The sequence below is a fragment of the Phyllostomus hastatus genome, unplaced genomic scaffold, assembly GCF_019186645.2.
Source record: "Phyllostomus hastatus isolate PE091 unplaced genomic scaffold, TTU_PhHast_1.1 phas_contig_65, whole genome shotgun sequence".
Taxonomy (NCBI): Eukaryota; Metazoa; Chordata; class Mammalia; order Chiroptera; family Phyllostomidae; genus Phyllostomus; species Phyllostomus hastatus.
Genome location: NW_025333932.1, coordinates 3,396,627 through 3,421,221, shown reverse-complemented (window position 1 = coordinate 3,421,221; position 24,595 = coordinate 3,396,627). Strand labels below are relative to the sequence as shown.

The window sequence follows — 24,595 nt, the reverse complement described above, 5'->3', positions numbered from 1 at the left end:
GCTTCTTAGTCTTCGCATGTTAAAATAGCCTGTTACTGTAGTGATATTTTTCTTCCTTTAACTTTTTCATATTTGCCAATTAAAAATGAGAACATATGACATAATAAAACACAAAAATACTTTATCTTAAAACAAATTAATAGGAAACAGTGGGCCAAAAATATTGACTCTTCAGAATTTAAAACAGCAACTTGCTCCCTTTTTTTCAGACTCTGGCTTTTTCCACTACCTTTGACACTGCTGATTATCTCCCTGACGTTGTGTTGTTTCTTTTCTAACTCAGACCTGCTTTCATCTCTTTCACTGCTGTCTATTATTTCCCCTGTCTTTTGATCATAGGCATTAATCAGAGCCCAGTCTCAGGCTTTCTCTTGGTCCTTTTCGCTTCCCTTTTTCAGGTGCTTATCCACTCACATGGTTTCAATTAGTGCCTCCCACATCTGCATTGCTGACCTGCACTCTTGTCCTTCACTTTCAGTAAAACTTCACTGTTAGTCCCACCTTCCTGGAGATTTGTACATGATGGGCTCTGGCCAGCTGATCAAGTTGAATTTAGAACACTGCTACCTAGATGTCCACTAGTCCTCTAAAACTCAGTAGTAAAGTTGACTGGGCTTCTTTTTTCTTGGAAACAGACATCTTTCAGCACTGTGCTGATTTTGCACTTAATTTTTCAGCATTTTTATAAATGTACCATTCCATCAAAATCGATCCTATGGGTTTTGCTAGTTCATAGCGTTTGACACAATCGACCTCTCACTTCTCCATGCTAGACTTTCCAACTTAGTTTGCAGAAAGGAGACCCTGTTTGCCTCAATTTCCTATAACTCCCACCTGCAGAGCTCTCACTGTCTCATGTCTTTAAATTCCATTGATATATTGAAGATTCCCAAATTTTATTCCCACCTTGGACCTCTTTCCTGGAGTCCAGACTCATAAATCCAGCTCTCCATTTGACATCCCCATGTGGATATATAAGAGGCCTAATTTCACATCTTCAAACCAGAGCTGCAAACGTCTGCCCTCCAACGAACCCTTTCCTTTTGTGGTCTTCACCAACTCCGTATGCAGTACTCCATCTTCCAGGAGCTCAGGTCAGAAACCCTGGGTTCCTTCTTGACTCCTCTCTCTTATTTCATAGCCCATTCTTGGGTTAACCCTGTCTCTCTACTTTTGAAATTCAACTAGAACCCACTACTTCTTGTCACTTCCTCTGCTGTCAGTCTTGTTCAGGCTGCTGTTGCCTTTCCCGTGATACTGCTCTAGTTTCCTGATAGATCTCCTGGCTTCTGTCCTCGTTCCTTACAGTCTTTTCTCAGTGTAGCAGTCAGATGGGCCTTGAACAGTGTAAGCCACATCATGTCACTTCTCTACTCGAAACCTTCTAGTGGCTGGCCATTTCACTCAGTGAAAGTCAGATTCTTACAATGATTTCTAACAAAAGCCTTAAGGAACTCTGACCACCTCTGTTTATCTCCTGGTTTTCCTTTCCTTTCTCCCTCAACTCCAAGCAGATGGGCCTCCTTTGAATTAGATGACCGTGCAGGGCATGCTGCTGCCTCAGGGCCTTTCTGCTTGACATTTTCTCGGCTTCAGTTGCAGTGCTCCAGAACCTTCATGGTTTCCTCCTTCACTTATTTTAGCTCTTTACACAGTTGTCGTTTTCTCAGTGAGACAACCCACCTCTGGCTACCCCATCCAAAATCCACCTTTACAACACTTCTGAACCTTGGGCTCTTTTACTGTTTAACAGATGTCTCTAACATACAATGTTCTACATGTATGCCTTATATTTTGTCTGTTCTCCACTATAATGTGCATTTTTGTTCATTGTTGTGTTCCCCTGTCATAGAAGGTGTTCCATAAATAATTGTTGAGTTAGTGGGTTTTATTGCATATCACCTTAATTTTTCTTTTTAATTTTTTCTAGGTTTGTTCTTTCTTCTTACACCTGCTTTTATCCTCTCATGTCTGCATCGCTGCAGCATTCTAGTCATTCTTCTCTACCTCAGTCACATTCAACTGTAACCTAAAAATTTTACCTTCAATACATTTTATTATTATACTTTCTACCTAAGAATTGGTTTGTCATTTTCCTTTTTTTAAAGATTTTATTTATTTATTTTTAGAGAGAGGGGAAGGGAAGGAGAAGGAGAGGGAGAGAAACATCAATGTGTGGTTGCCTCTCCCATGCCCCATCCTGGGGATCAGGCCCACAACACAGGCATGTGTCCTGACTGAGAATCGAACCGGCAACCCTTTGGTTCGAAGGTCCATGCTCAATCCACTGGGCTTCACCAACCAAGGCTGTCTTTTTTTTTTAATGTTGAATCTGATCTCCTTATTTTTTTGCAAAGTACTTATCAATTTGGAGGTGTTACTCCCTCTCCCTGCCCCACCCATTTCATGGTTGTCTTCTGCTAAAAGCACAGTTATCTTTGTGTTGTCACCTAAATGGCCTTGCTCATCTCCATCCTCTGTGCTGGCTCCCCATCCTTTAGTACCACACCATTTGGCTCACTTCCATCAAAATCTGTCAAAAACTTGAAGTTAAAACTTTATTAGGGTTAATAAGAGGGCATAGTACATTATGAGGGGGATCCAGAAAAACTGGAATTTATTTATTAAAAAATTGTGTATTCTTAAATGTTTCAACTTCATTCACCTCAAAAATACTCTCCATTTAATGCAATACACCTGTCAAGGTTTTTTTTTCTACTGCTCAAAACAGTTTTTGAACTCATCAATTTTGATGCCTTTTAATTAGTATTTCTGCTGTTTTTTGTTTCACCTCTTTCACATTGGCAAAATGTTTCCCTTTGAGGGTGTTTTTCATCTGGGGAAAGAAAAAAAAGTCACTTGGGGTGAGATCTGGTAAATAGCGGGGGTTGGGCACATGGGTCATGCCATTTCTGGTCAAAAACTGCTGAATACTCAGCGTGGTGTGAGCAGGTGCACACGTAAATCACCCATCATGAAATGGGCAAATGCATTGAGTCTTCAAAAAAAATTCACTGAAGCTGAGCGCAGCCTCTCACTGCAATGTCAGTGGTACACTGACACAGATGGCTTCCTTGAACACTCACCTAGTAGGGGAAGCCTTTGCTACAAGGGGCCCACCCTCCAGAAGATAATCCCGTTTTTTTTTTGTTTGTTTGTGTTTACAAAAACAGAAGATAATTCCAGTTAACAAATCTTAGTAATGACTATAGAGTGATTTTATTGAACTAACAATAATATTTTATTTTCTTATTTTAGGTATCATTGCCCGATGCCTAAGATCTTTTATGTTCAGCTGACTGTAGGAAATAATGAATTTTTTGGGGAAGGGAAGACTCGACAAGCTGCTAGACACAACGCCGCCATGAAAGCCCTCCAAGCACTGCAGAATGAACCCCTTCCAGAAAAATCTCCTCAGGTGTGGTGCTGCTGCATGTGACAGTCTCTTTCTGTAGATCCCCAGTGAGATGAGTGAAAAGACAAAGAAATGCATTTTTACACATAGAAGAAACAATCTGTTCTGATAGGAAAGAAAACAAGAGTGGTGCTCTCCTCTGATTTACTTCTCAGATTACCTGTCTACTGTACTAGACGTGTGTTCCTGCCAGGAGGACCTTGCCTTTGAGAACTTTGGTTCACGTATGGAGTACACTTCCCAGGCAGCTCAGGATTTTGGAATGTGTACAAGTATGAGAAATAATGTTCATTTACCTTGCATTTAATGCTACATTTTTTGAGCATGGATTATATTGTGTTGATCTGGAATTGAGGAATTTAAAGTGGATAAGATCTTTGTTGATTTTTCCAGTCCTACTTAATTTTTACAAATGAGGAATTTCGAGGTTATTCTTGAGCAATTTCACCTGTTCTCATGGCTTTAGCTGCTTTTGCTGTTGACTTCAAAATAGTATCTCCACCTCAGGCATGTTTTAGAAGCCCTTTTCTTACTGAGTGTTCCACTTAGTTATTTCAAACTGTACAGTTCAACCTCTGCAGTTTCCCAAGCCTGTTGTTTCTCTGCCTCTGAGGTTGATCGTGGTTAATAGCACACTTACGTATTTTTCTCCCATACACATTTATTAGGATGTTATCTGTTTTCCCACTACATCATAAGCCTCCTGACAGAAGGACTACTCTATCTCTATTACTTATGCTATGTTCAGCGTATCTGAGGTCCTCCCTCCAGAAATATGTGTTAAATAAGTAAGTGAATTGGTGCAAGGGCCAGACCCAGAGCTCTGGAATTCTGGTTTACATCCTGTACTCTTTCTACAGCTTAGTTTTCATAGAAGATTAAATATCATGTTATAACACCAGTGTGTGTGGGGGGTAGAGTGGGTGATAGAGATTTCTAGAGAACTAGATGAACTCAAATTAGTGTATGGCTAAGTGAAAGACTTTAACATGCAGCATTTATCCTTCTACTTTGAGGAAAACCCCCCTAAAAACAAATAACAAAGAGCCTCATAGCAAAGTGCTTGGCTGCTGTGGTTACCTAGGAATCCACAAGAACCAGTCTGTGGTTTTCTGTATGTCTTTGTAGTTTCCTTTCGACTATGTACAAAGTTATGAAGTGTAGATTCAATATCATACTGTTTTTTGTGTGTGATTTAGAATGGTGAATCTGGAAAAGAAGTGGATGATGACAAAGATGCAAATAAATCTGAGATCAGCTTAGTGTTTGAAATTGCTCTGAAGCGAAATATGCCCGTCAGTTTTGAGGTATGTTCTCAGTAGAGACCTTCTAACCCTCCTAAACCTGTTTGTTATTAACTTAAGTAAACCAATAAGTAAAATTAACCGGTATACTAGTATCCTGAAGGAGTTAATGTGCTTCTTTATGTTCATACTCTGTCATGAAATGATACAGGCGCTGGGAAAAATAGAACTTATTAATTTTTATTAAATTTATTGGGGTGACATTGGTTAATGGGATTGTATAGGTTTCAAGTGTACATTTCTAAGACACATGATCTGTATACTGTACTGTTTGCCCACCACTTGAAGCCAGTCCCTCTTCTGTCAACATATATCACATCCCCTCCATCCTGCACCACCCTCCTCTCTCTGGCAACTACTACACTGCTGTCTGTATCCGTGAGTTTCAGTTTTATATCCCACATGTGAGTGAAATCATATGGTAGAACTTATTACAATGTTGTGGATTCCTGTTGATCTCTGTGGCTTTTCAGTATTAAACCATCTGTATGTATATTTCAATTTTCATCATAAAATTTATTTTCTGAGTATAAGTTAATTTGTAGCACTCTAGAGAATTTAGTGTTTTTAGTAGGATCAAATTGAAAATATCTGAGGTACTGTTCAGTGACACATATGTGCTAATAACATTTTTTTGTACTTGCCAAAATATGTTTAAATTTTACCAAGCTACTAAGTAAGCAGCTGTCTACTTTGCAAGTAGCAATAGATAAATATGTCCCAAAATGTTTATAAAATTGTGTGAAATTTAAAAGAGAAAAATGTTTTAATTATTATGGTACCTCCAACATCAAGGAATTTTTACTTTTTCAACTCTGATATCCAGAAAATTGGCAAAACCCAGGAAATAAGCTGAAATAGTCGTGGAGTATCCTCCTTCAAATTGTTCACCTTCCAGAAAGCTCCCACATTTAACTCACTCATGGGATCAACTAACCTCAGCTGAGAATCTGTCTGCTTTCTCCTTAGACGCAATTCCAACAGGCTGGGCTGTTTGATGTCAGCCTGGAGCAGATTAAAAGCAGAAAAATGGGGAAGGCAGGGACAGGATTTACTTGATTGCTTATAGACCCAGCAAGAAATGATAGGGACAGGATGGAAAACCAAACGAAGTAATTGCAGGTACTCAAAAACTATTGGATTTGGGACCTTTAAAGGCTACAATGAATAAGAACAGTTTTATCAGTCCTGGAAGTCCTTGGCAGGATCAATATATGTTATAGAATATTTGATGTTCAAATGGTGATCAGTAAAGTAGTTTTTTTCTTTTTTTTTTTTTTTAATTCAGGAGCATGTCCAAGAAAGTAGTTAAACAATTTTGATATTTCAACTAGTAATACTTGGAAAGTATGCTTATTATAAATTCCTTATCATTAGCATTGTTGAATTATTGAGCTATTGTTGTTTTTAATTTTTGTATTGATATCCAAAAAGACAAACTTTTAATATAATGTTAAATAATAAACTATTTAAATAGGGTACCTTTTATAGGTCAGAATTTTGAAAGAAACTAAAGTTTTGAGTACTCAGGTTTTAGAATGCATCTTTCCTTGAAAAGTTGTCTTGGTTTCAAAGAGTGCATTAATACTGGGTTTGGGAGTATTCAGAGCTGACAGACTCATAATCTAATGCTGTAGAAAGCTAGGTATTTCTATGGCATATCTATTTACCTTCTTAGATCATGTCACAGAGAGTAAACATTCCTTTCCATAAAACAACCTTTGATGTCTATGTCAAATATAGGTTAGTGTCCACCCACCAACTGTTTCTGAGTGACTCCCTCAGGCAGATGCCTGATGGCTTATAGAACTCCAGTAAACCATGGTCCTCACCCTCCAGTAACTTACTAGTCCAGAGGAGAGAATGGGAAATGTGCACATTATCATTCTTGATGTCCTGTGTACCTAATCTAATGTGGTATGTTTTATGTTTTTAATTTTCTGTTCCATAAGAAATGGGTAACCATAGAATTGACTGTTTTAAACTAGTAAAAAACAATTTTGAGCATGAATTGAATATTTATTTATTTACTTATTTTTGTTGTTTTAAAGATATGATTTTATTTACTTCTTAGAGAGAGGGAAGGGAAGGAGAAAGAGAGGGAGAGAAACATCATCGTGTGGTTGCCTCTCGCACACCCCCTCCTGGGTACCTGACCTGCAATCCAGGCACGTGCCCTGACTGGGAATTGAACCAGAGACCCTTTGGTTCACAGGCCAGCACCCAATACACTGAGCCACATCAGCCAGGGCTGAATATATTTATTTAGATTTCTGTATTTCCAATTTTAGTTTTTTAAGCATCATAAGTATCACAGTTGAGTAGTCCTTATTTAATACCTTTATAATAGCTTTATTTAAAAAATCCATAATTTTGAAATAATTCTTTCAAATGTTCATTTGAACATTCATAATGTTCATTCTGACATCAACATTAAAAAAGATCCAAGCTTTAAGAACACATCTTAAGTACCTCTATGTTATTTAATATTGTATTTATGTTTTATAGGTTATTAAAGAAAGTGGACCACCCCATATGAAAAGCTTTGTTACTCGGGTGTCAGTGGGAGAGTTCTCTGCAGAAGGAGAGGGAAATAGCAAAAAACTGTCCAAGAAGCGCGCTGCAACCACTGTCTTACAGGAGCTTAAGAAACTTCCACCTCTTCCTGTGGTTGAAAAGCCAAAACTATTTTTTAAAAAACGCCCTAAAACAATAGTCAAAGTAAGTATGTGCTTGTGAACATTAGTAAGCTTTACTGTGTAAATATTATGATAACTGTAGATAAAAGTTTTTTCCTTTGGGCAGGTGTCTAAACCTATAGATTCTATGTAGTCCCAGAATCAGGGTTGGACATGTGACTGTAAATCAGTAACAATTCCATTTTGCTTTTTAGACATTTGTATATCTGTGTTTGTTTATCAGATAATACCTTACATACTTAGAGTTTTTTATGGCTTAATAATACTTTACTGTTCATTATCACCTTTAGTATAATTCTCTTCATGATTGTGTAAGGTAGAGGGCATTACCCCCCATTTTACAAATTAGGTTTTGTGTAACACATTTAAAGCATTTGCTTGCTTCTATTCACCTGTTGCATGGAGCAACCTAAACTACTCTGATCTCTAACCCAATGCTCTTTCTGTACACCACACTGCTATATAGTATCTTCTTAGGATATCTGAAATGGTTATAGGATACAGGGTAGAAATCATGAAGAATGCGGACCCTGTGGCAGCAGCAGCAGCTAGTGAATAGAAGCACCCTGTGTGCCGGACTTAGTTCTGGGCTAAATTTTATCAGCTTATCCTCATGGGAGCCCTGGAGGCAAATGCTGGTATTTTGTTTCCATTCTTTCAGCCATGTGTGCCTTGCCAAAGAAGGATACAGAACACACAGCTTTTTCCAATGACTCTTTTTATTTTATTGGTTCAAATTTTATTTACATTAATCAGAAAAGGGAGAAAAGTCAGAGAAATGAGATGAATTGGCACTAGGAACAGGACAGTGCCCATGAGTGTTCAATACATATGACATAAATGGGACTCTAGTTTCATTTGCACAGAAAGGCTGCATTTCTCAGTGTGTCAGTAGCCTGCTCCGCATCTCTCATTTAGCAGGCTTCTTCTTATCAGGCTCTACAAATCAAGTGTTGCAGAAATTAAATACATTTTATCTTTCATAAATTTCTTTTGTTTAACTCCTCCAGTAGTGTCTTTTTTGCCTTTATGCCTTTGCTATATTTAAAAATATGTATTTACCTAAATGACTATAAAAATACTTACTCTTACTTACTTAATGAATACTATCCTTACATCACTGAGAAGATGTAGGCTATGTTTTCCCTGAAATAGTATTCTACATTATGTGTAAGGTAGACTAAAAATAAATGCCCGATAGATACCCTCCTCGTGAGTCCCGGCGGTTCTAAGGAGGGCTGGCTTTCTTTCATCTGCTCTCCACAGTCGGGAAGGATGGGGCTGTTAAGAATGTGACTTTTGGAATCAGTTTTGAGTGTGTCTCCACAAGGCCCAAGCAAGTTAGCTAACTTTTCTAATCCTACATTTCCTCATTTATAAAGTAGGAATAATATTTCAACTTGCTTTATAGGACTGTTATAAGAATGAACTGAAATAATACACAGAATGCACGAGTAATTATTATGAAGTATTTATTAGTAATACAAATAATAAGTACCCAATAAATATTAACTTTGTTATTTAATGTCTAATTCTGTCTATTAACATTTTATATGTAGGTGAATATATACATGGTCTGTTTTCTTAAATCTTTTTATATATAAAATTTGTAGCTTATCTATGATGGAATAACAGTGTTCTACGTCAGAATGGCAGCACGGTAACTTTTATCTAATTTATTCAACTAAATCTAATCTTAACACATTAACAGTAGTAAACCATTAAGCTATAAAAGATCTGTACATTTTTATAGTAGGGTATAAATATAACTCTTGTTAATTTTAACTATAGCCATTAAAAGCAAAATTATTATCTGTCCACCATTTGGATCTGAGTTTAAACTTATTTATTTAGATTGCAGACTGGTACAGCCACTATGGAAAACAGTATGAAATTTCCTCAGAAAACTGAAAATGAAACTACCTTTTGATCCAGCAATTCCACTGCTAGGATTATATCCTAAGAACCTTGAATCACCAATCCAAGACAACCTGTGCACCCTAATGTTCATAGCAGCACAATGTACAATAGCCAAGTGCTGGAAGCAACCCAAATGCCCATCAGTAAATGAGTGGATCAAAAAACTATGGTACATTTACACAATGGAATTCTATGCAGCAGAAAGAAAGACGGAACTCCTACCCTATGTGACAGCGTGGATGGAACTGGAGACCATTATGCTAAGTGAAACAAGCCAGGCAGGGAGGGACAGATACCACATGATCTCACTTATAAGTGGAACCTAATCAACAAAACAAACAAGCTAGCAAAATATAACCAGAGACATTGAAATTAAGAACAAATGGACAGTAGCCAGAGGGGATATGGGAGGGGGTAATGGGGGGAAAAGGGTGAAGAATTTTCAGGAACTATAAAGGACACCTGGACAAAACCAACAGGGGGTGGAATCAGGGGAGGGAGGTGGGGATGGCCCGGGTCAGGGGGAGTGGTGGGGGGAAAGGAAGAAAACTGTACTTGAACAACAATAAAATAAAAAATAATTTTTTTAAAGATTTTATTTATTTATTTTTAGAGAGGGAAGGGAGGGAGATAGAGAGAGAGAGAGAGAGAAACATCAATGTGCGGTTGCTGGGGGCCGTGGCCTGCAACCCAGGCATGTACCCTGACTGGGAATCGAACCTGCGGCACTTTGGTGCGCAGCCCGCGCTCAGTCCACTAAGCTACACAGCCAGGGCCAAATAAAAAATAAATTAAAAAAAACGTACTTATTTGGGGAAGCCTTCTATGACTTTCCGTAATCCCAGATTAGGTTAGTCTCTGCATTTTTTCTCAGATACATCACACTTGAAATTACTTGTACCATGTCTGTCTGTTTTTTTTTTTTTTTTTTTTTAATCATTGTTCAAGTCCATGTCTGTCTTAGGTTAAAATAAAGTCTGTAGGTACCCTCTGAAATGTAAGGTTATTTTGAGAAAGTAGTATGCATACAGTGAGTTGGAATCTTGATAATTATAAGTATGATCATACCTTATAGAGGGCCAATAAATAGATGGATCATCTTGGAATAGTACCTCGGTTTTCAGCATTTTTGTTTCTTCCTATATGTCTTGTACATCCAGGGTCTACAGTTCTTTATATGCAATAGAAGAGAAAATACTTGTTGATGACTTGCCCTGATTTAAAAATATCTTAAAACTGTTACATTGTCTCATTTGATCCTCTCAGATACTCTGTAATGTAGGTATCATCCCTGTTTTACAGAGGAGGTCCTTGGTGTTTACATAACAGAGTCAGGGGTCAGGTCTAGTCATGTGACTTGAGTGCCCATTTGAAACTGATTGATTTTGAACTACCTGTGGATTTACCCTGTAGAGTTAAAATGTAAGACTTCCTGAGGATGTCTTGGGTTTATAATCTTGTATAAGATGAGATGACAAATAAGACTTTCTGATAAAATTTTCTGGGCACAACTGTTACAAGACTGTCCTTACTGGTTTGTAGAGTGACAATCTAAGAGCTGATATCCAAGGAGTAACTTAATCATCAAGGGTATGAGTAGTTAATCAGTCAAGGGAAGAAACTAATCAATCTTAGTGTTCTCAGAACTCCATTAATATTTAATTGGGTTTATACTCTGGTCCTTTGTTATTGGAATCTATATCAACAATATCTTTGACACTTAAGACATTTCTATGAAGGAAGCCAATTAAACAGAACAAGGCAACATGCCACGGAAGTACATTTATTTGAACATCTTCAGGAACTAGGCATACCTCTCCTAACGCCAGACTCAAAATCTTCTCTTTACCTTTTCATCGGTATTCAATCTGACATAAATTATTGCCTCTATTTTTCTTTTCTCATCAGTCCTTTTTTACTCCCTTTGTTAAAATTTAATTTTTATTGTTTGGTATATAAATAGAAGGGGAAACCAGATTTTATCAAAAAGTAGAAATTTCCTTTTTCTCTCTTCTTCCCTCCCACCTAACTGTTGCAGTATCGACATTCTCATTCTCTCTCTTACTCTCTCTCTAGGCTCATACTTCATACTTCTCAGGCTTTGGTTCATTTTTTTTTTTCTGGGGATGATTCCCACATACTCTTCTGGGCTGTCATCTGCCTCTTGGATATCTTCACTTACTATTTCACAGGCACCTCAAACTCATGGCCAGAACTCATCATATTCTAAATGGCTTTCTCCCCCATGTTCCTTATTGTAGTGACTGGAACCACCATCCAGCTGCTGAAACAGAAACCTGGGAGTCTTTTCTTACTTTTTTCTTACCCCTTACATCTAATGAGTCATCAAGTCCTATAAATTCCATCACTTGAATATTTCTTAATTTGGTCCATTTCTTTCCATCCTTCTGCTACCTTTGTGGTCCAACTCACAACCATCTCTCACCTGAATTATTACAGTTGGTTTAAAATTGGCCTTCCTACAAGTACTCTTGACATCAAATGGTCTTTTAAAATGTTTTATTTTTTTATATATTTTTAAAAGATTTAGTTTATTTTTAGACACAGGGGGAGGGAGAGAGACATCAATGTGTGGTTGCCTTTCATATGGCCTGCACCAGGGAACCTGGCCTGCAATCCAGGCATGTGCCCTGACTGGGAATCGAACCAGCAACTCTTTGGTTCTCAGGCCACCACTCAATCCACTGAGCCACACCAGCCAGGGAAAAGTGTTATCTTTTAGAGATACTGATTAGATCATGTCATACCTCTGCTTAAAATATTTTAGTGATTTGCTCTTTGGAAAAAGTCCAAAGTCTTAAACATAATTTCAAAGACCCTTCAGTATCTGACCTGGAGGCCATACCTGCAGCATCAAACTAGATGTGGTGGAGACTCACCAGTTCCCAGGAAGAGCTGGAACGATGTATAGTGGCTCTTACATAAGTTTAGTGTTACCAGTGTCATCTGTAACATAGTGATTATACTGGTCTCTGATACCTGTTTTAGAATAAATTTTCAAGGAAATAAAGTTCTGACCATATGATACATGCAAACCTTCATTTCTAGGAGTAATACATGAAGAAAGTTTACATGCAGAAAGAATATTTAAAAAGGGGTTTTTGTTTTTAAGCCTTTTAACATATATATTTTAATCCTCACCCAAGGTTGTGTTCATTGATTTGATAGAGGGAGAGAGCACTTATGTTAGAAACATCGATTTGTTGCCTCCCGCATGCACCCTGACTGGGGATCGAACCCTCGAGCTAGGTATATGTCCTGACTAGGGATCGAACCCCTTTGTTTGGGGCTGTTGCAAACAAAGTTGCCATGAACATTTATGTATATGTCTTATGGACATAGGCTTTTGTTTCTTGTGGGCAAATACTTGTGAGTGGAATGGCTTGGTCATCTAGTAGGTGTATATTCAATGTTTTAGAAAACTGCCAATAATTTTTCAAAGGGATTATTTTATGTTCCATAAACCATGTGTGTGATTCTCGTTGCTGCACATCCTTCTTAACATGTATGGTCTTAAATTTCAGTCATTCAAATACATGTGTTTTGTATCTCATTGTGGTTTGATTTTACATTTCTATTGTGACTAATGACATGAGCATTTTTAATGTGTTTAGTAGCATGTGAGGCTTGAGGAGGTGTTCAAATCTTTTGCCCACCTAAAAATTTTTGGTTGCCCATTTTAAATATAAATTTAATATCGAATTTTGAGAAGTCTTTATACATTCTGGATACAAGTTCTTATCAGATATATAGTTTACAAATATTTTCTCCAAGCCTATGACTGTTTTTTCAAAGAACAGAAGTTAATAATTTTGAGTAAGTCCAATTTATTATTGTTGTTACTTTATGGAATGTTATTTTTGGTGTTATATCTAAGAAATTTTCATGCAACCAAGTCACAAAAATGTCCCCTGTATTTTCTTCTGGAATTTTTACAGCTTTAGATATTACATTTAAGTCTTTGAGCCATTTTTGAGTTAATTTTTTGGAAATGGTATGAAGTATGGATTACCAAAAAAATTTTTTTTGCACCTGGATAGCCAGTGGTTCTAGTACCATTGATTGAAAAGACTATTATTTATCCACTGAGTTGCTTTTGCACCTTTGTCAAAAGTCAGTTGACCTTTTAGGTGTGGATCTATTCCTGGATGCTGTTCCAGTTTCATTGGTCTCTCTCTGTGTTTATGCCAATAGTGTGTATACTGTCTGGATTACCATAACTTATTGAAGTTGAAATCAGATAGTTTGATTCTCCTAACTTTGTCCTTTTTTTGCAGAATTGTTTTGGTTATTTGTCCTTTCCATTTCCACATGAATTTTAGCATTGGCTTATTAGTTATTACCAAAAAAGCCTGCTGGGATTTTGATTGGGAGTGAAATGACCTGATAGATCAGTTTGAGAAAAGTTAACATTTTAACAATATTGAGTCTTCTGACCCATGAGGATATTTCTCCATTTACTGAGATCTTACTTAATTTTAGTGGTGTTTGGGTTTTACATAAATTGTATCATACTATATGTATTCTGTGCCACTTAACATCTTTTTTTCTGGAGTTCATTCATATTGATGCTTGCAGCAATGCTTTTCCATTTTCACTGCACTATGCCATTCCATTCTATGAATGCATTATAATTTATGTATTCTTTTTACGAATATTTAGGTTTTCAGAGGTTTTTTCTTTTGCTATTTCAAATAATGTAGCTATGGATATTCTTGAACTTACCATGTAGCCCATATGGGTAACAGTTTTCTAGGGTATATACATGTGATGACTATGCTGCTAGGGAATACATGTACCATCTTTGGCTTTAGTAGGCATTGTCAAATTGTTCTCCATTTTATATTACTATCAGCACTGTATAAGTTTCTGTTATTCCTTATGCTCACCAAGTAGGGCTGTCAAGCTTTTTAATTTTTGCTAAATTGATGAGTGTGAAATAGTATCTCATTGTGGTTTTAATATGCATGTTCTGAGTCCTAATGAGATTGATTATCTTTTTATATGCTTTTTAGCTGTTAGATATCTGTTTATGTTTTTTGCCCATTTTTCTTTTAGATTATATTTTTCTTAATACCTCTTAGGAGGAGTTTTAAAAAATGTGTTTTAGATACTGGATTTATCTTTTTTTGTTACATGTATTGCAACTATCTCTTTCCAATTTATGGCTTGTCTTCTATTCTTTGGTATTTTTTAATGAACAGAAGTATGAAGTAGCTATACTGAAGAATTTAAAAGCAGAATAGTTGACCCAATTTATCAGTAATACCTCGGAGCTGTAAGTCCCGTACAAGCCTTAGTTTCAGATCTGTTTTTATGCGTTTCCTCCATAAATCTTTATAAATGACTCTCATTTATCTTCTCTAGTCAGTTTTGGGGTATAGGGGCGGAGGAGAGAACCACTTTCAGGATCCAATAACAAGTTTTACAAGCATGTTTTGAAATTTTTTCTTATATTGTTCTTTAGGCTGGACCAGAATATGGTCAAGGAATGAACCCCATTAGCCGCCTGGCTCAAATTCAACAGGCCAAGAAGGAGAAGGAGCCAGACTATGTTTTGCTTTCAGAGAGAGGAATGCCTCGACGTCGGGAATTTGTGATGCAGGTATTTCTAACTTTTATATGAGAAGAGTTTTTTTTTAACTATTGAAAAAATCTAGGAATCTGCAGGTTGGAATAGAGATATGGAGGAAAGGCTAATTAGGAATGAATAGCACAAAGTAACACTATCTACCCTTAGAGAATTTATTCCCTCCAGGCCTTGGTTGAAACATTTCAAGTGTCAAGGACATGGTAGAATAGACAGAAGAGTTTTGAAGGGACTGAGTTCACACAGGTTGTTTATCCCAGAGTTTATCATTTAGAAAGCTTGTCTCTATCTTACTGTGTTACAATGTGCAGCCAGAGTCTGTTAACTACTGGGACTAGGAGACAGATGGAATTAGAAACAAAATTGAGAAGGACAGACGTAAATGGAACAGGGCCAAGAGCATGAACTTTGGGTTTTCAGGAAAATTAGGAAAAGAGAGCTAGCTAGCTTTCTCCCTAACCATGGTGAGGACTGAGGGACTCAGAGTTGTCAGAGTTTCAGCTGCAGTGTTGTGCAGCCAAGAAAATTGGGGTGTGGTTGGTTGCTAGTGTATTGGCAGAAGGATGGGGACTGGCAACAAGATAGACTACCTGAAATGCCCTCCTGCTTTCACATCCCATGTGTGCTTCAGCAGTTGCCAGTTCAAGCCCCAGTGATGAAGAAACATTTAATTTTTATTATGAAAATCTCAAGCATATCCAGAGGTAGATATATTTAATAGCATACTATGAAGAATAGTATAATGGCATGTTGGGGAATATGTCCATCATCCAGATATAACATTTCAGGTTTTTTACCACACTTGCTTCAGCTGTTAGTTTTTCTTTCCTTCCTCTGTCCCTCCCTTCTTTCCTAAAGAATTTCAAAGCTGATTTCTAACTATGTTATTTCAACCTACGTAGTATTTAGTGTGTATCTCTAAAAAATATAAGTTTTTCTTACATTAGGCATGATTCATTAGAATCATATAATAAATCAATCTATATTTAAATTATCCTTATTGTCTCCAAACTCCTTTTGTTGTAATTGGCTTATCAAAGAAACTTTTTCCAATCGAACCCATGGATCTTACCTTTAATATAATCCAGTTAAAATGAACAGATATTTATTAAGTGGTGACCATATGGGAGAGATTTTAATACTGTAGCATTGTCTCTCATGTTGATGAACTTTTCGTGCCTATCAAAACTACACCTAACTTCCTCATTCATAATCTTTATATTTATCTCACAGTATCTAATACAGTGGCCTGTATATAATAGGACCTTAGTAAACCTTTGAGTATATTTGCTGCTACCTGTCTGCCTGGTTGAGAGCTAGTATATTTGGCTTTTGTTGGAGATGTAAATTTATGATACAGTCACAGATGAACCGCTGTTGGGAACCTAGACATCCACAGAGGGGAATTCGTCTGTGGTTAGTAAGCCATTATGTTCTAGATGTCATTAGGACCCAGAAGAGCATTGTTCTAGTATCTTCACCTTGTAAAATATATGCACCAGTTTTTTCTTTTTACATTCTTAGATTTGAAGAATTCTAGAAAGTATTCTTTGACCTCCAAAGCTTGAAGAAAAAAAAATTACCTAAATTTTAGACCTGTATTAGGAATAAAAACTAGTTTTGACTTTATTAAACAATTCCTTTTCTGTGGGAAATATTGAGTACCCCTTTTGAAAGAGGAATTTAGAGTACCTTACACCAGCTTCCATTTTATGGGTGTTCATAAGCATTCTAGTCAAATGGGAACATTAGGCTATGCTTTTACATGTTTTCACACTGAATTATACTGTTTTTCCCTCTTCTGGGAGTCCCAGTGGATTCATTACTATATTGCAGCAACTTTATCAAAGTGAGGGCTTTTTGCATAAACTACTTAGGCAGTATTATAATTTGTTAAAATTGAACATGGAAGTAAGATATCTAGAGATAATATGCTAATATTTATTTATCACCAAAATGTAAACTTGCTCAATAAAAGAAAATTTTCTTTTATTGCTCAATAAAAGAAAATTTTTGATGATATTAGTTTGGTATTAGTTCCAGAGAAAATTTCTTAAAAGCTTTTTATTTTTTTAGACATAGATTTTTTTTTAATTTTTCAAAATGAAAAGTAATGCTAACTAAATTAAATTGCATATCAGCACACTGTATCATTATAGATCATATAATGTTAATTTTCTACTTGTGATTAAGATCTCTAGGTTTTTAAAAATATATAAAGCAAATTTCATCAATTTTATTTTTGACTCAGTGAAATATAATAAATTGTTTGGCAAAAGTGTTTAGAACTTTTTTGTTAGGTTATGAGTTGTTGATTTATTTAAATTATTTCTAAAACAATCTAGTCTGAAATTTATTGCATAGCAAAATTGTACTTTGCAGAAAAATTAATATGTTAATATAAAAATCTTATGTATAATAGTTAAAAATATGTGAGGTTTCTGGGAAGATGACTTAAGTTTATTGCATACTTGCTTGACTTTCATATAGAAGTGATTTTTTTAAGTGACTGCTGCTAGCATGGAACCAAAGTCCTTCAGCACAGCAGACTTTTATAATTTATTTTATTTTTTATTAAAAATTTTTATAGCAGTCTTAATACTAATAAATAACTTAGGGTACCTGCTCAACAAACTATTGAACCATGTCTCTTTAAGAACTTGTGTGAGACAAGGGGTGGGTGAATGGGAAAAATGATTCTGGAAACATCTGTTCTAGAAGTAAGTCTTGAAGAAATCAGAATAGGTCAGGTGGAAAGCTAGCAGATATAAACTCAAGGTGACTACCAAGATGGGAGCAGCATGGCCAGGAGCAGGACTTGGAGCCAAAGGGCCCAGGCCTGGGTAGATCAGTGAGATGTAGAGAGGAACCAGCAGAAAAATTGAATCAGAGTGAGTGCTGTGCACAGCATTTCAATACAGATGAAACATATTTTCCCCAGTTGTCATTTGCTTCCATTTACTTTTGCCAGTCTTTTGATACTCAGAGCAATATAGAGGAAGCTTCTGATGTAGCTGGCCTGATCTTTTAGCTAACCAAGAAATCCAGCAGCTTTTGAAGCTGGAAACAAACCAAGCACTGGAAAGAACACTGGGTAGCAGAGGCTGGCTCCAGCCAGGGACTTAAGCACATTATTCCTTCAGTCTGTTGTGTACAGGTCAGGTGCAGGCCCACACAGACATGAGAGGTGGTAGGTGTTCACCTGGCTCCAAGGATCTCCCATGAACAGAGCTAGACCAGTGCTTCTGAGTGAGGCCCATAGGTTACTGCTGATTTGTCATAATATGGTAGTTTCTGGAATCAGAAGAAAAAGCAATGAATATTCCAGAAACACTGCACAGTTGAACTATGACATTTGTGATAGTTACAGAAATTCTATAATGAGTATATTTACAATGTTTCATATACTATGAAAACTATAGCTCATCTTGACTAAAATTCTGTTTAAAAGTGCAATTTCTTTGACATATAGCTTATACATTGTTTATATTTAAGGTTTTTTTCTCCTCTATATTGTGTATCCCTAGCTCCTTAAAAGCAGTTGGTTCCCTGAAGCTTAAAAGTAGCAAAGGAAATAGTATCACAAAACTCTAAATAACAATGTAAGACTAAATGACAAACAGTACACAAGTGAGTACCAGATAGGAATCTGTGTGTATTGAGACAACTGAAATAGCCCGTAAAAGTCAAAAAGGAAAGATAAGGGTAGAAGTATCATGTTTTATATCTGGAAACTTGATTTAGTTGTACCACCTACCCATTCATTGCTAGTACCCAGTATATTGTCATTGTGAAATTTTATTAATGTGGCAAGAAGCTATTGAAGCTTTCTTGCCTTTTTAAAACAAAACACAATGACACCTGATAAAATGCCCCACATTTTCAGATATAGGTTGCCTGTTCACCTCTCTTGCTCATTTTTCTACTGGCTTTTGAAAAGTTGACTTGTAAGAATCCACTATATATTGTGTAATGCAAGTCTTTTGCACTTTTGTGGCATTTTAGATATGTTCTCTTATGTTGTGACTTTCACTTTAATGATGCTTTTTAAGGAACAGAAGTCATCAGTTTTAAAGTAGTCAGATTTATCTGTCTTTGCCCTTATGTTAACTTCATAATAAATCTAGATATCCAGAAGAGTAAGTGCCTCACCTTGTGCTTCCTCAAAAGGCTCTTGGCTGCTCTTCGTACTTTGCATTTCCATGCACATTTTGGAATCAGCTTGTGAAGCATTGTAAAAATCCGTGTGGGATTTTAATGGGAATTCATTGATTTTATAAGTCAACTTGAAGAGAATTGGTATCATTATAATATTGAGTCTATAATACATGAACATGGTGTATCTCTATTTATTAGGTTTACCTTAACTTTTCTCAATAATGCTTAGTTTTCTGTGTAAAGGTATTTTATTTTAATGTAAATGGTGTCTTTTAATACTTTTCATTTTCCACATGACTATTGATAGAATATACAAATGCAGTTGGCTTTTGTATACTACCTTTTATATAGAGAACATCTTATATTCATAAATTTTACAATTTATTTGTAGGGTTTTCTTGGATTTCATATATATATATATATATATATATATATATATATATATATCATATCAACAAATAATGAGTTTGTTTTTACACTTCTGATTTATATACCTTTTTCTTCCTTGCCTTACTACTTTGTCCAGGATTTGTAGTAAAATGCTAAGTACTGGTAAATATAGAGGTCTTCCTTATTGTGTTCTATTTTCAAAATTTCAACATTAAGTATAATGTTTGCTGAGGTTTGTTGTAGGGTTTTTTGTTTTTGTTTTGTTAAGTACCCTTTATTGTATTGAGGAAGTTTCCTTCTTTATCTACGAGTTTTTGTTTTGCTAAGAGTTTTTATTATCAATGTATGTTGAGTTTCATCGAATGCTTTTGCTTCACTTATTATGATGACTACATGGTTTGTCTGCTTAACCCATTAATAAGCAGTTTCCATTGACTGATTTTGTTTGAGATTCAAATGTAGACTGGCCTTGCATATCTGGACTAAACCTAACTTTGTTATGATTCTTTTTATATTTATATTAGATTATTTTTAGATTTAGATTTATATTTGTTTAATGTACTATTATATGGCTTAAACTTTGCATTTATGTTTATGAGTGAAATACATCTCAGTTTTCTTTTTTATACTGTTCTTGCTGGATTTTGGAATTAAAGTGATTCTTCACTGAATAATTGAGGACTGATTCCTCTTTTTCTAATCAGGTGAATTTTTGTAAGATTATTTGTTTTTTTTTTTAAATACTGAGTAGAACTTGCTGGAGAGGATCTCAGTTATTTTGTGGAATTAAAAAAAATATGGTTTAATTTCTTTAGCAGTAATAAGTCTGTACAGTTACTGGTTTGTTCTGTGCCAGTTTTTGATAATTATATTCTTTAGGAATTTTTCAATTTTATCTTAATTTTCATAAAATTTTAGCTGAAGTATTTAATATTCCTATTATTTTATAATGCTACAAAAGCTATTATGATCTTCCATTTTCTTGTGTCTTCCCCCTCATCAGTCTTACCTTTGGTTTATCATTTTATTTTTTTAAATATATTTTATTGATTACACTATCACATTTGTCCCATTTTCCTCCTTTATTTCCCCCTTTTATTCACCCTGTACTGCCCCTCCCATCCACATTCACCCTCTCCTTAGTTCATGTCCATGGGTCCTACATATAAGTTCCTTGGCTTCTACATTTCCTGTATTGTTCTTAACCTCCCCCTGTCTATTTGTACCTCCTATTTATGTTTCTTGTTCCCTATACCTTTTCCCCAATTCTCTTCCCTCACCCTCCCTGCTGATAACCTTCCATGTGATCTCTATTTCTGTGATTCTGCTCCTGTTCTAATTGTTTGCTGAGTTGTTTTTTTTTTTATGTTCAGTTGCTGATAGTTGTGAGCTTGTTGTCATTTTACTGTTCATAGTTTTTTATCTTCTTCTTTTCCTTAGATAATTCCCTTGAACATTTCATATAATAAGGGATTGGTGATGATGAACTCCTTTAACCTGACCTTATCTGGGAAGCACTTTATCTGCCTTTCCATTCTAAATGATAGCTTTGCTGGATAGAGTAATCTTGGATGTCAGTGCTTACCTTTCATGACTTTGAATACTGCTTTCCAGCCCCTTCTTGCCCATAAGGTTTCTTTTGAGAAATCAGCTGATAGTCTTGTGGGAAATCCTTTGTGGGTAACTGTCTCCTTTTTTCTTGCTGCTTTTAAGATTCTCTCCTTATCTTTAATCTTGGGTAATGTAATTATGATGTCCCTTGGTGTGTGCTTCCTTGGGTCCAACTTCTTTGGGACTCTTTGAGCTTCCTAGATTTACTGAAAGTCTATTTATTTCCTTTGCCAGATTAGGGAAGTTCTCCTTCATTATTTTTAAAAATAAGTTTTTAATTTCTTGCTCTTCCTCTTCTCCTTCTGACACCCCTATGATTCAGATGTAGGAATGTTGAAAGTTGTCCCTGAAGTTCCTGAGCCTCTCCTCATATTTCTGAATTCTTGTTCCTTCATTCTGTTCTGGTTGAATGTTTATTTCTTCCTTCTGCTCTAAACCTTTGATATGAGTCCCGGTTTCCTTCCCTTCACTGTTGGTTCCCTGTACATTTTCCTTTATTTCACTTTTCATAGCCTTCACTCTTTCTTCTGTTTTGCGACCATACTCAATCATATCTGTGAGCATTGTGATTACCAGTGTTTTGAACTGTGCATCTGATAGGCTGGCTAGCTCTTCATCATTTAGTTTTATTTTTTCTGGAGCTTTGATGTGTTCTTTCATTTGGGCCATTTTTTTTGTCTCCATGCACCTATTATGTAATAAGGGGTGGAGCCTTACATGAATATACCAGAGCAGGGCAACCCAGGTCACTACTTTGTGATGCTATATGGGTGGGAGGGGTCCAAAGGGAACAATGCTACTTGCTAGACTCTCGGCCAGCTATCATTGAACTTCCCCTACTACCCACAAGCAAATTGGGCTCTTCTGGTTCTGATTCCTAGGTGGGTGGGTTTGTTCATTCTAGGACCCTGTGGGTCTCTCCGATGAACTCTCCTGTGAGGCTGGGAGTTTCTCCTGCCACCTCAAGCCCCACAGATTTTTTCAATAAGAGGTTTTGAGGTTTTATTTCCCTGGATTGGAACTCTGGGTTGTGTGGTCTGTCTCTCTCTCTAGTTGTTCCTCCTGGTTTATCCACATGCAAATGTGGGACCACCCAGCCCTCCAGCCGCCACCTCACCCCATACTCAGGCTGCTGCCTTGCTGTGAGTCATCTCCGCCCCAGCCACTGGTGTTCGCCCCTCCTACGTGTCCGGATGAATGTTTCATCTTTAACTCCTTGGTTGTTAGATTTCCATACAGTTCAATTTTCTGTCAATTCTGGTTGTTTTTATTTTTAATTTGTTGTCATTCTTTTGGTTGTATGAGGAGGCACAGTGTTTCTACCTACACCTCCATCTTGGCCAGAAGTCTCTGGTTTATTATTTTATTATTCTTTTCAGGGAACCAACTTTTGGCTTTTTGAACTTCTCTTTTGTACTTTGTTTTCTGTTTCCTTAATTTCTGCATTTGTTTTTATTCATCTTTTTTCTTTGGATTTTCTTCTTAATAATTTTCTTTTCTTCACCCCAGGACATGTTTATTGATTTTAGAGAGAGGGGAAGGAAGGGAAAGAGGGGGATGAAGAGAGGGAGAGAGAGGAAGGGAGGGAGAGTGCGAGAGGGAGAGAAACATCAATTGATTATCTTTGGTACATGTTCCAACCAGGGACCAAATCCAGGATGTGCATTGACCAGAAAGCAAACTCATGACCTTTAGGTTTACAGAACAATGCTCCAACCAACTGAGCCAAACAGGCCAAAGCTTAATAACTTCTTAAGATGGGTGTTTAACTCATTATTTTTCTATCTTTCACTGAGCATTTATGGTTGTATATTTTCTTTTAGACCCTCCAATAGCTGCATCTTTCAACTTTTGGTATATTGTATTTCCTTCATTATTATTTTAAATATTTTCTGATTTCCACTAGGATTTTTTTGTTGCCCATAGATTGTGAGATTACATTGTTTAATTTTCAAAATTGTGATTTCCTTCTTGTCTGTTTCTTCAACCACTTTTTGAGACCAGTGTTTAAGCACAAATCACACTGTAAGTTGTTTATTTTCTATTTTGTCTGGTAATTTTATTCTTTTTTGCTTTCAAGTGTATGTTTTACATTTGTCTTATCTCTTGGCACATGCATCTCTAAAAGAGCATTACCCAACTCAGAAAATGTATGTGTGGATATAAGTTGAGATAAACATTTAAATATATGTGTATACATATATGCACACATACGTATCACTTATTCACTAAAGAATACTGTGGAATAGTTCTAATGATAAAAGGCTACTATTTATCGAGTAATATGATTAATTATAAATTGCAGATAACATACATTATTTTATTTAATTTCCAAAGCAGCACTATGAGGTAGTTGTATTACTCCTCTTTTACTGATAGAAAAACTGAAGCTTAGAGATGTTAAATAATTTGAATCAGTTCACATAGCTAGGAAGTAGTAGAATTGAATTTTACACCCCAAATTAACTTGGAAGTCTTTGTTCTTAACTACAATATTGTAGTAACCTCTGTATATTAATTCTTCAGGCACTGTTCTTCAGGAACTTTAATATAAACCTTTGTAAACTTGCTAATGCAATGTGAACATTATTTTAAATGGTACCAATGTGAATTTCAGCCCTTTCAGTTTTTTATTTTAAATAAAGAATACTAAATGTAGTTAGAACTAACATATACTCTAGTACATGTGAATTTTGTTTTTCTGCTTTTATAAGCAGAAAAGCTTATAAGCAGAAAAGTTAAACGATAAGCTTATTGTTTAACAAATCAAATAATACAAAATATGTAAGGAAGTAAAAATCTTCCTTACAAAGAAGATAATCTAAGACATTCTAAGATAACTTCCATTGATATTTTGAGAACCATATTTCCATAATTTTTCCATGTATATTTTCACTTGTTTATATAATATTATGTAAGTGGGATATATCTTAATTGTTTTTACCATGGACTGAACTTCATATTTTTGAATGCTAGAGAGCAGAACACATTGCTTTATGGTGTTAAGGAGTTCCTGTTTATTAGACAACTCTTATTAATTTCTTACTTTAATCTTATCAGGTCAAGATAGGCAATGAAGTTGCTACTGGAACAGGACCTAATAAAAAGATAGCTAAAAAAAATGCTGCGGAAGCAATGCTGTTACAGCTTGGTTATAAAGCATCCACTAGTCTTCAGGATCAACTTGACAAGGTGAGAGTTAAGTTTACATGTACAACTCCTATGCTGCCAGAATATCAAAGTGATGAACAAAGTCTGTTCCAGTGTTCCCTGACTCTAAGTAATGTCTTCATTGATGTTAAAGTAGACATCAAATTTTAACTTTTCTAAGGCAGTACTGTATAACTTGAAAGATAGATTCTCCAGTTACAAAATTACATCTCTTTATGGTGTCAAGATGAAGAAGTATTAATTATAATCTTACAGTTGGCAAATATTAAAAATTTGCTGTATGGCTGTGTGTATTTTTATAATACCAATTTAGTGA

At 35.9% G+C, this 24,595-nt stretch overlaps 1 protein-coding gene across 8 annotated transcripts in view; it reads left to right on the top strand.

The window, feature by feature from the left end:
- STAU2 (staufen double-stranded RNA binding protein 2) overlaps positions 1-24,595 on the top strand; it is a 423,958-nt gene that overhangs the window by 118,233 nt on the left and 281,130 nt on the right. For 7 of the 8 annotated variants that reach the window (XR_006786958.1, XM_045849459.1, XM_045849457.1 and 4 more), the window contains 5 exons: positions 3,259-3,418; positions 4,615-4,722; positions 7,228-7,440; positions 14,827-14,964; positions 24,169-24,300. Coding sequence is in view for 7 of the 8 variants with exons in the window: in XM_045849459.1 (XP_045705415.1) it covers positions 3,259-3,418; positions 4,615-4,722; positions 7,228-7,440; positions 14,827-14,964; positions 24,169-24,300 (751 nt within the window). In the remaining variant the exon portion in view is untranslated. Of the gene's footprint in view, positions 1-3,258; positions 3,419-4,612; positions 4,723-7,227; positions 7,441-14,826; positions 14,965-24,168; positions 24,301-24,595 lie in introns of all 8 variants that reach the window. The other variant, XM_045849456.1, reaches the window with a different exon arrangement.